The sequence below is a fragment of the Oreochromis niloticus genome, linkage group LG13 (genome assembly GCF_001858045.2).
Source record: "Oreochromis niloticus isolate F11D_XX linkage group LG13, O_niloticus_UMD_NMBU, whole genome shotgun sequence".
NCBI lineage: Eukaryota > Metazoa > Chordata > Actinopteri > Cichliformes > Cichlidae > Oreochromis > Oreochromis niloticus.
Genome location: NC_031978.2, coordinates 22,439,727 through 22,454,792, shown reverse-complemented (window position 1 = coordinate 22,454,792; position 15,066 = coordinate 22,439,727). Strand labels below are relative to the sequence as shown.

The 15,066-nt window shown below is 41.7% G+C and overlaps 1 protein-coding gene across 3 annotated transcripts; it reads left to right on the top strand.

Annotated features, from left to right (window-relative positions):
- Window positions 1–1,775: 1,775 nt before the first annotated feature.
- On the top strand, window positions 1,776–14,954 carry rrbp1a (ribosome binding protein 1a). 3 transcript variants are annotated; one of them, XM_019366408.2, is made up of 27 exons: window positions 1,776–1,968; window positions 3,706–4,897; window positions 6,214–6,368; window positions 6,487–6,609; window positions 7,158–7,310; window positions 7,516–7,634; window positions 7,822–7,975; window positions 8,881–9,019; window positions 9,159–9,340; window positions 9,460–9,494; window positions 9,583–9,658; window positions 9,760–9,797; window positions 9,890–9,971; window positions 10,062–10,099; window positions 10,244–10,322; window positions 10,412–10,501; window positions 10,608–10,694; window positions 10,777–10,866; window positions 10,950–11,042; window positions 11,185–11,235; window positions 11,329–11,409; window positions 11,811–11,894; window positions 12,128–12,205; window positions 12,843–12,926; window positions 13,027–13,125; window positions 13,693–13,836; window positions 13,924–14,954. In XM_019366408.2, the coding sequence occupies exons 2-27, from the start codon at window positions 3,724–3,726 to the stop codon at window positions 13,960–13,962; spliced, it is 3,567 nt and encodes a 1,188-aa protein (XP_019221953.1). In that variant the 5' UTR covers window positions 1,776–1,968; window positions 3,706–3,723; the 3' UTR covers window positions 13,963–14,954. The 3 variants fall into 3 exon arrangements, with proteins under 3 accessions (XP_019221953.1, XP_019221952.1, XP_019221954.1); XM_019366407.2 differs by having other exon boundaries at window positions 10,059–10,099; XM_019366409.2 differs by lacking the exon at window positions 12,128–12,205 and having other exon boundaries at window positions 10,059–10,099.
- The last annotated feature ends 112 nt before the right edge of the window (window positions 14,955–15,066 follow it).

Here is a 15,066-nt window from a genome sequence, read left to right as displayed (position 1 = left end):
AAATTTGGCTGCATAAACCGATGTAAAAGGATAAATGGTGTTTGCTTCAAAGACAGACTGTAGTTAGATGATTTTGTGAATTTCTGTATCTCCCCCTAGGCGCGCTTAGATCATTTACAAGCTATGATAAGAAATAGATTTTGTGCATTCTCAGAGCTTCTGCATAGATTGTTAGTGATTTGCCAGTAATAATTTATTCAGTACCATCTTTATATTCCACTTTTAATCCTCAGTGGGATGCAAAGCACTATTACATAATCAGGCCCAGGATCTTTTAAGAAAGCACAATAGATCGAGAGAAAAAGGGGACACTGCTTCAGGTGTACGTTTGTCTGCTGTGTCATATAGTCTTTTTTCACTTTGGTTTTGTTCATGGTTAAGTGAGCTGTGACATCCTCTCACGCTGACTGAGCCTGTGAAAGCACCTGCCTCATGGCTCAGAACTCAGCAGTGGTCACCAGAAAATTATCATGAATGCAGACATAAGCCTTACAATAGGACTCAGAGCCATGACGCATGAAAACCTCCCCATATAGAAAATGTGCCCTCTGAATGGACTTTTTTTTTAACCGCACCTGCAGGGCTTACTGACGTAACTGGATCATCTGTGCTTCCTTATTGAAACAGGTTAGGATGCTTCTTCCTGGTCCTGCACAGATTTTTGAAATTCTTCTCAGCTACATTCACACCTTCTGAGAGTAAGAAGAGAAAGCAGCACTTAGATTTTGACCCTCAGCAATATAAATATCTAACATTGCCTCCTTGCCTGCCCCCTGACACAGAAGCACAGGGGACTGGCACGTCTTGGGTATGAAAATGTGAAGGAATGTCTGGAGGACAGTGCATGTTCGTCCTTCAGTAATGGAATTCCCTCATTAACAAAACATCAAAGGGACTCAAAGGAAGGTGCGTGTCGTGACCAAACCTTTTCTTGGTTAGTGCACCCTGCCCTGTTCAGGGAATAGTTTGCTTTTATGCTCGCATTAGTAACACACCGTCATCTCAAAGTCAAAACAATTCCTGAAGAATGACAAGGACAATCTGCAAGCTCACTTGAACAAACAAGTGCCACCACTTCTCAAACTGCTTTAAAAAAAAAACAGTTCTAGAAGTGGTTGTGTCAAAGATTTCGCAAAGGCTTATTATGGGATGTGAAAAGACCCTGATGTGCCCTTGTGTGTCTGTGTATTGGAAAAATAATAAAACTCACTTGACACAAAATTGTGAAAGTGTAGAAAAAGATAAATGGAAGTAGTAAAAAGCAGAAGTCCTGCTTACAGCAAAAAAAACTTTGACAAAAGAAGAGGTCAGTAGGTTACACTGTACTTTGCATTAAAGAAAAGATACCTCCCGTAGACCTACTCCTTTCAACGCTGCTGTGGCCTTACAAATAAGAGCACTTTGTTTAAATATGTGGATGAACGATGCTCGGGATATATGAATACTTCCTTTTGCCAAAACGGGGCAGTCCTCAAAAAAGAAAAAGTAGTGCTTTTAAGTGTAAAAAGGTGTTTCTTCTCAACTTTACAAAGCATACCCTCCTCCAGAATGAGCGCACTTAAAAGACATAGTAACAGGAAACTTACTTACTTACTCTTCATTTCAAACAAATCGCTTTGTTTGACTGAAAAACCATCTCACTGTACGAACTTTTTCCACGACCGCAGTAAACTACAACTCCCAGCAGCCTCATTTCCGTCTTGAGAACATTCCAGCCAATCAGAAACCTTGTGGATTTATGGTAGCTATCTGGGGCATGGGGCCAGCGCGTCTAGCCAGCTCAAAGTGCCACGACTTCACAGCAGACCGAGGATTCTCCAGCGGAGTGAGGAGGAGAGCACTGGAAAAAAGACAAGTTAGCCAGATAGCTGGACATATAAGTAGCTTTGCCCAGAAGCCACTTCATCTACAAGTCGACCTCAGTATATTCCCTTTGAAGCGAGCAGACGTAGCGTTTTCATCGCCGGGGTAAGCGTGGGATTCTTGGAATTTTTTTATTCATTGAACCATCTTTAGCTAGCTTGGAAAGCTGTTAACTGCTAGCCCCTAAGAAAACTACTGCCACTGAAACAGACCAGACGGAAGTTATTTAAAATGATTTTAGACCTTTTTGTTGCTAACTGTTTAGTCTGCAGTTTTATTACAGCTTGTGTTGTCCATTTTTGTTGCGTAAGCGACGCTTATTGTGCAGGACGTTAGCCAATTTCATTGATTCACAGTGTTAGCTGCAGTGCTAGCTGTTAAGTATTGATTAAAACCATATAAAATTTCAAATAAATAAATAAATGAAATACTTGGGGCATTTGCACATCACTACATTGTTTTAATTCGCAGCACGTAAAATAAGGTATTCATAACGGTTTATAAACTTTGAAAATTCCCTTTCACTTGTGGTCTTGGGATAATTTTAGGATTAGCTTGAATAAACTGTCTTTGAAGTTATTGAAATCCATGTGTGTGTATTAGATTATGGGGAACAAGTTAGGTGTTATTATATACATCTTTTTAAAACCTTCATGACTTAATTCAGTTTCACGCCTTTTATCTGAAGACAGTTTCAATATCTTCAGTACACCCTCTGTGAAAACCACTGTACCCATGAATTAAAGTCAGCTATCTTAGGCTCTGTCTTGGGGATGTGTTTTTCGTAACAAAGTTGCACTTCTATATAACAGTTGGGGTCGAGTTGGTCCTCTTCTTCAGTTCAGCCTGAGTAAAGATGCCCTAGTGTGTGACATCACAGATAAGGAGGCAGGGCCGTACCTTCCCCTTTGAGTCTAGCTTATAGACCCTGCAATGAACAGGGACTCTGGACTCTTACTCTGCACTTTTCCTTTCCGTGTCACATTGCTTTGTTTTAAAACAATAAACCTCTACATGTATTGGCTTCTTGTGTTTATGCATTTTCTGTTAGGATAACATATCTGTTACAGATATTAATAATAATTCTGCTAGATTAAATCAAGGTGTTTTAGTGACCTGAAAAAATCAGTCAGCTAACTGTCCTACCCTGCAGGTGGAATGTTCTGGTCTGTGACAGGAACTTTTAAGAGCCTTAAAGAAACAGCTGAATAGTCTTGAAGGCATTTCTTTTTAACCACAAGTCAGCTTATGGAAATCTCTGCATTTTCTGTGTGTATTTTATTGGTTTGTAACCATTTTTGATATGATTAATCATTTTTATTTGTGTAATTTTTTTTTGAGCATCTGTTAAAAAAAGGTTTTTGATTTTTGCTTTAGTGGTTATTTACTGCAGCCAAAAGTGTGGGCATTTTCTGTTATAACAATACAGTAATCAAAATGATCATTTAATGTTTTAAAAAAAAGGGAATGGCTTTAAATGACACTTTGCCTGAGGTTGTTGTATTCAGTGTTAAACTGACTGTATGAGATGCAAATGAATCTGAGAAAAACGCATTCAACCCGAAAGGAAGCAAGTGTTTGGTTTCAGAGTTTAAGATTTATTGTTCTGCTTTCTGTGGCCACAAGTTATTGGGCTTGACAGTGACACCTTGAGGCCGTTAGAGGTAAAAGCTAGGATTGTTTCACCTGAGAGCATTAATTGTAATTCTGTATGATCAGTTGCTTTGTTAATGCAGCTAATGTTAGTTTAATTTTTTCTCTGGTAATATTACAATTTTTTCTGAGTATGAATGACAAAGTGAATTTTACACCCCCCCCCCTTTTTTTTTTTTTTTCCCCCAGGTTAACTAAAACTTTGCCATGGATATCTATGACCCCCAGACCCTTGGGATTATGGTTTTTGGTGGATTCATGGTGATCTCTGCTGTCGGGATTGCCCTTGTCTCCACCTTCTCTATGAAGGAGACCTCTTATGAGGAGGCCCTCGCTAAACAGCGCAGAGAACTGGGTAAGACACAGTCTGTTCGCACTGAGAAAAAGAAAAAGGACAAAGTGTCTGAGAAGAAGAACCGTGGAAAGAAGAAAGATGAAAAGCCCAATGGGAAGATCCCAGAGCAGGAGAAAACTGAAGACGTTTCTGAAGGCGACGCTGACACCGATGCTGACATAGTCAGTGAGGGTGTAACTGCGCCAACTGTAGCTCTGTCTGTTCCTGAGCCTGTCTCCACTTTTGAAGTTGCAGCAGAGATGCAGCCCAAGTCTGCTGCTGAACCGAACCCAGCTCCTGAGCCCTCACCTGCACCTTCACCTAAAGAGAAGAAGAAGAAGCAGAAAGTGGCAAAGGTTGAGCCAGCTTCAACCCCGTCATCTGTAGTCATGTCTGAACCAATCAAGTCCTCTGCAGCTTCTGCCGTAACCCAGGCTCCAGTCTCTGCCCCGACTAAGGTAACTGCTCCATCCTCTGCACCTGCCCCAGCCAAGGCCGCTCCTCCACCTGCTTCAGGCAAGGCCGCTCCTCCACCTGCTTCAGGCAAGGCCGCTCCTCCACCTGCTTCAGGCAAGGCCGCTCCTCCACCTGCTTCAGGCAAGGCCGCTCCTCCACCTGCTTCAGGCAAGGCCGCTCCTGCACCTGCTTCAGCCAAGTCTGCACCTGCACCTGCTTCAGCCAAGTCTGCACCTGCACCTGCTTCAGCCAAGTCTACACCTGCACCTGCTTCAGCCAAGGCCACTCCTCCACCTGCTTCAACAAAGTCTGCTTCTGCTCCAACTCCTACAGCAGCCAAGTCCTCTTCAACCAAATCTTCTGCTTCTGCTGCTCCTGCATCAGCTAAGCCTGCCCCTGTCACATCCAAATCTGCTCCAGCCCCAGCCAAGTCTGTACCAGCTCCATCTAAAACTGCGCCGGTGCTGGAGGCTGTCACTAAAGATGTCCCAGTGATGGCTGTGCCCCCGGTGGGATCCCAGCAGGCTCCTGCTGTTGCAGCAAAAGCACAAGAACCCAAGAAAAAGGCATCAAAGAAGAAGACTGAGCCTGGTAAGCATTTATATTTTAGAGAACTCTGATTATTGTGTACTAGATGTTGCAAAATGTAGTATTATTAATCTTATTTTAATATTTATATAGTTCAATTTTAAAGTTATTAAAGAAAGAGGAATTGCACCGAAACAGGCAGTCTACATACGGTGGATGATAATGCACATAGCTCAACAGAAACCGCAGCTTTAGTTTCAGATATGACCACAGTGCTGCACTGGCTGCTTTTTATTATGCTAATATGTCCCTTCATTTCCCTCACATATGTCTTTCTGGCATCTTTTACCTCTTCCCAAAGAGAGATGTGAGGGAGAGATGAATGGGAAATCCTTGGTTCCAGTGCTGGTGATTTTCTGTGTGTGCATACAGAATACTTTTACGAAACACGTTTCCTTGCTCTAAGCTCCTCTCGAAGCCTTCTCCCTGCTCCTCATCTTTTTGAGGCACGTTTAAGGGGCTGGTCCATCTTCTGTGGTGGTGGTGGTGGAGGAGGAATGAGTTCACATCAGTGTAGAACAGAAGATCTAATGTTGCAAAATGAGAAGGACACGCTGTCTTTACTTCCTTGGTAACCCTTCATATGTTTTAGATATCAACATTTTTTCTGGGAAGCCAGTTGTTTGCTCTTTGATTAACTTTACAAGCAGATATTCTTTAATGTAAACAAGACATTGTTTGCTCAATGCACAGGCCTGCTATTATGCTATGTAGCTGGTATCAGGAACCTGCTATCTATAAATACTGCTGTTACTGTTACAGTTTCTAAAATAGAACTCATTTAAATCAATGGAAATGGCAGGAACTATATTAACCATAACACTGGTTGTTGTAGTGAGAGTTTAATGTTTGGAGGTACAGTTGGCTTGCATACACATACTTACAATCTAAGTCCGGAATAACTTGTCAGTACTGATGAACTTGAGCTGTGGACTTGTGGAAATAGTGCCAATGGCAGTGGTGGGTAACATCTGACACTCAGCTCTGGAGGGCAGAGAGCACGCCAGCCTGTCCAAACACTGTTGCTCTGTTTTGTTAACTTACAAAGCCTCTCAGTGCTGCTGACAATGAGAAGAGAGGTGGGGTCGGCTTTCTCACTTGCCCGAGGCTTGTCTCCGCCTGGTGCCACAATGCCCCATCATTTTGCCATCTGAAAATGCCCAGAGCCCCAAACCCACAGGACAAGTTGTAGCGTTGTCCTTTTCCTAAGGCGGTGTGAGAGAATTCAGTCACCTTTGTCTAGACCGCTTTATTTTAGATATTAAAAAAATTCTGAGTTTATCTAACTCTTCTGCATTATTTTGTGTTTGCCTTTGCAGTTGCAGCAGTGGATTCTGCCGATGCTCCGCTGTACCTGCCCTATAAGGCCCTGGTATCCACCATCAGCAGCATGGTGTTCAGTGAGGGAGAGGCACACAGGCTCATCGAGATCCTGTCTGAGAAAGTTGGCATCATCCAGGACACCTGGCACATGGTATGGAACAGCAGTGAGGGAAAAGCCTCACATAAGAACATAGTTCACTGAATACATTTGAAAGTTGAAGAAAGATTCATTCTTTTGCATTTCTGTGTGTGTTTGTTTGTGTGTTTAGGCCACTCAGAAAGGAGACCCAGTGGCCATGCTGAAGAAGCAGCTGGACGAGCGAGAGAAGCAGCTGGTAGCAGAGCAAGAGGATGCTTCCGCAGTAAAGAACCGTCTCAGAGAGCTCACCAAGGTCAGACATAGTCTCAAAAACAGCAGGTCTGCTCGATAGCCTTGTTTGCTGCCCAGTGAGACTATTATTACTCATAATATGGATGAGAATCGTTGCTGCCTTTCAGTCCTTATTATAACTAAGCCTGAACGTTTGGTTTGGCCTTGTGGCAGCAGATAAAGAAACTAAATTAAAAGGATTAATATCCTGTTGGTCATGACTGTGCACTGACAGCTGCACTATTCTTCTTTTGTCCTGAGGGTGGCACTATTGGAAAGCTAACTTGGTTATCAGGTTACGATAGAGAAAAAAATCTTTAAGATGTAGGGGCAGTAGTTTCACTTTGATTTGGTACCCATTGCTCTGTTTTAAGCTGTATTATGATATATTTTTTAAAAACCTGATGCGTAGGTGCTAAGTGAGAGGGAAAGCCACAATATCTTCCAAAATTTATAATCCTCTCATCTTCTGTGAGATTGATGGACAGTTGGGGAGGTTTCATTCTTAAGTGACTTTTTGTAACACAATGAATATGGATCCTTTCTCTGATTGTGCTGTTCATTTATCAGGAGTTGTCTGCTGAGAAGGCCAAGGTGGCAAGCGTGGAAACGAGGCTGAGTTCTCAACTGAGTAAGAGAGAGCAAGAAATGGTTGCTCTGCAGGCTCGCATGCAGGCCAGCTATCAGGACCACGTAGCCCAAACGCAGAGACTCAATGCAAAGGTCAGTTTAATACACATTACATTGAATTTAAAAAGTCAAATTGGTATATTTGTGTTTGCATTTTTTTAATTTTATGGTTCTCTGAGTAATCTGATTGCTGTCAGATTACTCGGGAAGATTTAGTTTCCTCTTGAAACACATTAAACATTACTCTTGTGAAAGAGCAGCAGCACCAGGCTTAATGGTTTCTTAAAAATGACTGCAGATCCTAAGCCTTCAGGACCAGCTGGAAAAAGGCCCCAATGCCCAACTTGCTCGCCTACAGCAGGAGAACTCCATCCTGCGTGATGCGCTCAACCAGGCTACGAGTCAAGCCGAGAGCAAGTGAGTTTTTACCAAACGCTGACACGGTAACTGACTAGTATGGGACAATAACAGATTTTTACCTCTTTATTCAGTACAGTGTGTACTGATTCAGATTCTTTGTTATAACAGGTCTGAAGTTTGACTCATGCTTGAAAGGCATGAGTCTTTACTCTTGAGCTGATGTCTGTCTCCCCTCTGCCCTCAGACAAAATGCAGAGCTGGCCAAGCTGCGACAGGAATGCACAAAGTTAACCAAGGAACTTGGAGAGAAGACAGAGAGTGTGCTTGCAGATGAGAACATAAGGAAAGGGCTGGAAGCCAAGGTCTCTGCTGCTGAGAAGCAGCTCTCACAGCTTCAGGTTGGCCAGGCCTGTGGAACACCACATTATTTTTATTATAACTATATAAGACGAGATTTTTTTTTTTTTTCCTCTGTTTTGCTATGGGACCACATTTATTCTAGCTTTTTTATAAAATCTTGTTTCTGCAGCGAGTTGGTGTCTGAGCATCTACAAAATGCAAGCCTAGGCCTTTCCCCACCAATCTCTAGACTCTCTAATGTTAAGGGACGTCTAATTGCCTTGTAATCATAGAGCCCAGGGCCAGGAATGGAATGCAGCTATAACAATGACGGGGGCTGTAGGTGCCAGCTGGAATGTGTGCATGTCCGAGCATCGCTCCTCCCCAGCCTGTTGTAATCGGCCATAAAAGCGTGACACCATTTCCAGTTTTCAGACAGGAAGCACAACAGTGTGTTTTGGTCTGTTAATTTCCTTGTTTTATGCACTATCTGCCCACACAGTCCCACTCATGGAATGCTGCTGCTCTGAACTATTACTGGTAATGTGGAGCAAGTGAGTCAGCACTTCTCACAAGTCAAGTGTGCCTTTTGTTTAATCATTTACTTACTGCCCTCCCAACAGTCTAAAGTCTTTGAACATATTATGCAACAAGTCATGCTCACATGATGAAACACTTATTTTTTTGGACTGTGACTATCCACAACATGGAGACAAAGGAAATTCTGTCATTTCCAAATCAAAGCTCCTCCTATGATGCTTGTCAAAAGAACTGCTTAGCATAGAAATAAGATGTCTGTTTAATGTAACTGTTAATATTTTTTCTTTTTGTGACATTTTCTGTTGGCTGTCTTTTTGTGGAACTTTTAAAGATGCATATGACTCAACGCTATCACTTACAAAAATGTTTTAGTGATACTTTGCTGCCCCCTGCTGTTGGTAACAACTAAAAATTTCTTCTTCAGACCAGCCACGCAGAGAAAGAACAGGCATTGCAGAGGAAATTGGAGGAGGTGTGTGAGGAACTCAGAACAACACAGAGTAGAAATGGCAGCCTGCAGGCAACTTTGGACAAGGCCCAACAGGACAGTGGCACACTCTCAGGTTAGTGAGCAAAGGCTATCATATTTAAAAGTGTTGGCATTTTTTTTGTCAGCAGTTTAAATAGAAAAATTAATCTTAGACAAATCTTAGTCAAAGTATTTAAAGCTAAAGATTAACTTGCAAGTTTTTATTTCTAAAGAGTTTCAAGTACGTGTTAAGAAGTTGGAGGCTGAGCTCAAGGAGCGTTCTGCTCAGGTGGATGCCTTCACTGTCCAGCTGGAGGCGACAAAGAAAGAGAAAAGCCAGCTTGAACAGCAGGTGGCATCAATCAACTCGCTGTTGGAGGCCAGTCAGAGTAAAAAGGAGGAGGATAACAAACAGGTAAATGTATTTTAAGTTTGACCTCTATGAAAGAGATTGACGAACACGTAACCACACCTAAAATTGCTGACTAGTATGTAGTCACACCTAAAGATGTTTGTTATTTTTACATTTTCCAGGTGAACTCTGAAGATGTGGAACATCTAAAGCTCAGGTGGGTGTTTACTCTTCCTCTGTCATAAATCAATATCACATCCAATGCTGGTTTATCCACTTTCTAAATATCACGCCCTTATGTACAGCTTGCAAGAGAGAGAGAGCCAGTTAAATGTGCTTCACGAGGAACTGAAGCAACTGCAGATAAAGAAGGAAGCTGCTGTAAGCACTGCATGCATTTGACATTTAATTTGTTACCAAAAAGTATCACTTCTCAGTTTCTCAGGACAAATATAGATCGTAAAAATGTTCCCTTTCAACAGGAGAACACTATTGCTGAGCTTGAGCAAAGAAATAAGAGGTAAGGTGCTTTATAATTATCTTGGGCTAACAGAAAAACCTGGTTGGTTTTGTTATTATTTATACATTTGTGTAAATTGTGTAACCTTTTAGTGAAGATGCCAGTCAGGTCACATCACTTCAGGATGAACTCAAAAACCTCAAAGAAGAAATGGTGACACTGAAGAACACACAAGTAAGTGTTCCTGTTGATGTGCATGATTCTGCTTTTAGAGCTGCCCAGAAGGAAAAAAAATTGATTTGCATGTTGTTCCTGTTTCAGCAGTCAGATGGCTCTGCAGAGCTTGCACTACTACAGAACAGGTAATGCACTTAAATGTTGCTGTTCTGCCTTAACAGGCAAATCGTACACAGTCAGGTTAATAAGTTTGCCACATGTAAAGATCAGCCTCACACAAAATTAGGTCAGTTATTTACATCTGTTTTGTCTTTTGTTTGCTTTAATAGTTTGACTGAAAAGGATGCTCTGGTCACGTCATTACAAGATGAACTGAGGGTAGCAAAAGAGAAGGTTGCCACTCACGCGGTAAGTCTTTTCACCTGCTGGTGGCTTATCAGTGGAAACCAGTTTGCTGTCAGTCACTTCACTGATAATGTCGTTCACTGCTTAAACAGAACACTGCGGCAGAACTGGCAGCTTTTCAAAATGAAACCAAAGAAGCTCTCCAGACACTTTTCCCACAAATACCTGTAGAGACAGAGCAGGTAAGAAAGGGGGATTTTACTGGGAGAGTTGCTGAATGAGCTCTTTATTTCAAAGCGGTTGGTAATGTGCCTGTGACTCATTAGTGTCTACTTTTTCTCCTCTTAGTTAAACTGGTTAAAAGTGTTTACACAGAACGCTCAGGGAGCTCTGAGCCAGCAGAGCCAGGAGTCTCAGTCAAGCACAGCACATTCAGTAAGCCACTTTACACTGTTTCCATATACTGGTTTAAAGTAACCAGGCAGAAGAGGTAGTGAATGTGTGTGGTTTGTTATAGGAGTTGCTTGAGAAACTGAAGGAGGCAGAGGAAAGCCATGGTTCCCTGCAGGCTGAATGTGAACAGTACAGGACAGTACTGGCCGAAACTGTAAGTTTCTAAAATCCAGTGGTGAAGTATGGATTGCAAAGTTGATATGGTCCATCTATAGATCTCTCCATTTTCTCCTTTAGGAAGGAATGCTGAAACATCTTCAGAAGAGTGTGGAGGAGGAAGAGCTCGTATGGAAATCCAAGATGGCTAACTCAGAGGAACAGCTGCAAGAGGTGACGAATAATACCTACTTTAAAGATTTTATCTTCACCTTTATCTTGTCATTAAAAAACACTGTCACTTTCAGAGGTTTTCACCTTGGCAGAAACTATTAAAAACAAACAATTAATCTACGGTATCTTGTCACATTGCCAGGCTTTGCAGAAAGTCAGTAAGCTGGAGGCAGAAAACCAAAGTATAGAACAGGTGAGGATTTTTCCACTCTTTTTAAATCACCTCCTGGGGGTAAGTTGGCAGGTTTTAAGTTGTAAATTATTATTTTTTTTTTTTTCTCTACAGCTGAAGGAGCAGATGATGCTTCTGGAAGCCCAGCTGGAAAAGCAGACAGACAGTCATCTAATCTCAGAGGAGATGGAGCAGGTATATAAGCAGCTAAGATCTACAGCAGGCTTACTAGAATTGTATTATATGTATATTAAATGATAATAACTTGTATATTACTGGCATAGTTTCACCTTTATTCTTGCATTCTATGCATTTGGGTTATACACATGGCTTCTTGAGTAGATACAAAAAAACAACTTCCATGCATTTATTATAGTGCAAATGTAACACACTGAGGTAGAAGTCTCAAAAACTTAAAAAAGCTTCCTTTATCAAATATGATACATTAAGGGGTTAAGCTGGAGAATATCTAATTAATGATAAATTTGCGGCGTTATCTGTTCATATTTAAAATTATGTGTTCATTTACATCTTTTGTTCCACTTAAAACAACAACACTAACATTGGCTCCTGTCTGTGCTGTGCTCTGCGTTCAGCTGAAGCTGCAGCTGTCGGAGTGTCAGAGCCAGCTGGATTTGGCCCGGAAGGAGGCCGAGGCACACAAGGAGGAGCTCGCACAGGTGACTACTCCGCCGTGACTCCCTTTCCCATCGTCTAGCCAATAATGTGTAAAGCATTTTTATGAAAGTGTACTTGAGTTGAGAGGAGGGAATTTTCGTTAAGGAATCCATGCGACTCATGACTTCACATGCACAACCAGCTCAGTAAGCTGTCACTGACTTATGAGTGCCAAGCGAGAGATTCATGGATGGAGGTTACGTAAACAGTGACGAGCGACGGCTTCCTTTTTCAGGTCAGACAGCAGCTGAGCGAGATCACGCTGCGGGCCCAGCAAGAACAGAATGGCCCGGCTGAGGCTCAACCCACTCAGGTCAGGGTGCAAATGTCACCCTTCACTTCCTGTTAGAGAGTACTGGACAGTGACATGAACAGTTTAAATAAATCTCCTTTGTTTTTGTTTTTTACATTTCCTTCACAATTGTGCCTTCGTTACATTTAATAGGACATCAGAATAAAATTTGCAAGGATACAGATGTGTTTTGTCATGTGGATGAGAAGCACATCTGGTCATTTCCTTCTCCTAAATGATGTTCCACGGAAAACAAGTACTGATGACTCCGATATAGTAGGGCTGTAATTCCAGTCCGTCCAGTACTCCTCCAGCAGGGCAGCTGTTTATGCTAACCACTGTTTGCACTAACAGAGTGAGCCTAACTCTTAACTGCTGCTGATTCTCCGCTTGCATGCTCACCTCTGTTTTGTTTCCAGATGTTTGTTTATATGTTTAAAAGCCCAGAAACCTCGTGTTTGATTTTAGTCTTTCACCTAGAAACAGTGAGAGAAAGTACTAACTCGGTCCACAGGTTGAGCAGCTTTTGATTTATGTGTGTTGGTGTGTGCACAGTGCTGGCTCTTTAACAAAAGAATGTTTGTTTACGCATCAGTGTGCTGCCTATTAGTGTGTGTGTCAATGTGTGTATTTATAGTGTGCCTCTGTCTGCCGCCAGGTCCAGAACGAGTTGAGCCAGACGGCAGAGAAGCTGCACGGGGAGGCGACCCACAGGCAGCAGCTCTCAGAAGAGTATGAAAAGGTATCAGCTACTGTCTGTACAGTATTTATGTTCTTCTTACACCGTTACGTTTCTCTTAAGTTCTCAGTGGATAACAGTGATGTGTGCTGTCAACTTCCAGGCCCAGAAAACTGTAGCAGAACTTCAGGCTCAACTGGATCTTTTAAAGGATTCCTCAGAGTCGCCACAATCCGACACTGAAGACGTAGCTCAGCTGAAGGTGCGCAATGGCTACAATAGCGTTTTCTTAGAAAATAGCAACCACTGTTTGTTTGGGGGTTTTTTTGTTTAAATTTAAAAAAACTATTGATATGGTTGAAACTGTGCATAAACATACAGATATAGCGAGCCTAGTGTGAGCATATTACACGAATGGGGTTGTAGCATTTCATAGGTGAGTGTGTGGCAGGGTTACAGTATAGGATGGATGAGTGCTGGTGTATTAAATGTCTTTAACCCTGCAAAGTATGTCAGGATGACAGTGGCCCTGCTTCTAACAAAAAAGAGACTTGATTGTCATGCAGTCTACACACCAAACAGTGCAGAACGAAAATACATCACCTGGCTCAGAATATCACAGCAAAAGATATAGTATAAAGAGGTCATGAGTCAAGTCTCTTGACTTGACTTGATATAGAACATGGAACGAATAAGCAAGAACAAGATGTGCAAATATCTATATAATAAAAAAAGAATACACCTGTTTATAAAAACATATAAAGCTCTTTCACAGTGTTTTTTTACCTTAGTTTACTGGTGTCATGTTTGCTCCTGGTTGTTTGAACAGGAGCGCTTGGCGAAGGAGAAGAAACTGTCTAAAGACCTGGGCCAGGCAGCCACTAAGCTCCAGCAGCTTCTTAAAGCTACTCAGGAGCAGCTGACCAAAGAGCGGGAGACGGTGAGAACACTACAGGAGCACCTGGAGAACAAGGTGAGTAAATGCACTCCCAGTGTGTACGCTCATAATCTTTTGTTCTCATATATCTTCATTCTACCATTTCTCATATTTCTTTTCAAGGGAGAATACGTGGAACTGAAGGAAGGAACGTCTGTGTGAGAGGAAGTTCACTGCAGACACTACAAAACTGCCAAATATGCCTTATAATTACCATAGTTATGCATTCCAAAAATTTCTTTTCTTGTACTGTAGTTGATTGCATTTATTGCAGCTGTAGGAATCAAGTATTTGATATTTTTAAAAACATTTCAAGCTAAGATTAGAGGAGATAATCCTGCTGCAATCTTTATTGAAACCCACATTCCCTCAACAATTCTGGCTATGTCAGAAGTTATTTATCCCCCTGCCTTATATTTCTGACATTCCCCCATAGTTCAGTGTTAAAAGGGAAACCAAATGTACGTCAAACGTGCATCAACCTGTGCAATTACTTTGTATGTCTTTTCTATGTGGTTGAATGATGGGAACATAATGTGGTTCATCACTGCAGGGCCTGCTTTTCCTCTGTAGCTGGTTGCCATTAACACACATTGAATCTGAATTTGTATGAATGAATAAACTACAGTGTTGGCACTCTGTAATTGTGTTCAGTTGCATGTGTGTGTTGTTGCTGCAGTGCAGTCAATGTAGGCAGGAAGCGAAGCATAATGGCACAATTTTATTTCCGGTATGATTAAAAACCACACATCTTCAGTCATGTGTCCTGCACAGTACATTTACCTTATGGCATTCAATAGAGTTTTTATTGATGTTGCACCGATTCTCACAACAGTAGTCCCTGGCATTGCACTACTGTAAAGGATCCCATGGTTTTATAGAGGGAAAACTCCACTTATTCTCTTTTTGTTTTTCTCTAATTATTCTCTAAACAAAGATTGGGAAGAAAGAAAAACATGATAAGTTTTGACATTTTGCTTAGGACCACTACACTCTAAATCATTGTGTCAGGCTGAAAAGCTGTTTGCCAAACCTTTGCTGTGTGGAGAAAGACTACTGCTAGCTACCAGGAAGTCCTGTTAGACAGCAACATGCGCAGTGTACATTTGTCATACAACTGAACGCAGATATGAAATCCAGTCACAGTGCTCAGAGTAAAGACACCTTTAGAAAAAAAAGGTGCCACTGTATTTTCTTAAAGCTTTAATTTCAATAAAACTGTTAGAATACTCCAAGAGTGTTTGGCTGTTTCCTTTATGACCACTT

Excerpts from the sequence above, each read along its gene's own strand:
- rrbp1a (XM_019366407.2), top strand. The coding sequence starts at position 3,724 with ATGGATATCTATGACCCCCAGACCCTTGGGATTATGGTTTTTGGTGGA. Across the intron at positions 10,867-10,949 it reads GGACAGTACTGGCCGAAACT|GAAGGAATGCTGAAACATCT; the intron begins GTAAGTTTCTAA and ends TTTCTCCTTTAG. Across the intron at positions 12,927-13,026 it reads TCTCAGAAGAGTATGAAAAG|GCCCAGAAAACTGTAGCAGA; the intron begins GTATCAGCTACT and ends GTCAACTTCCAG.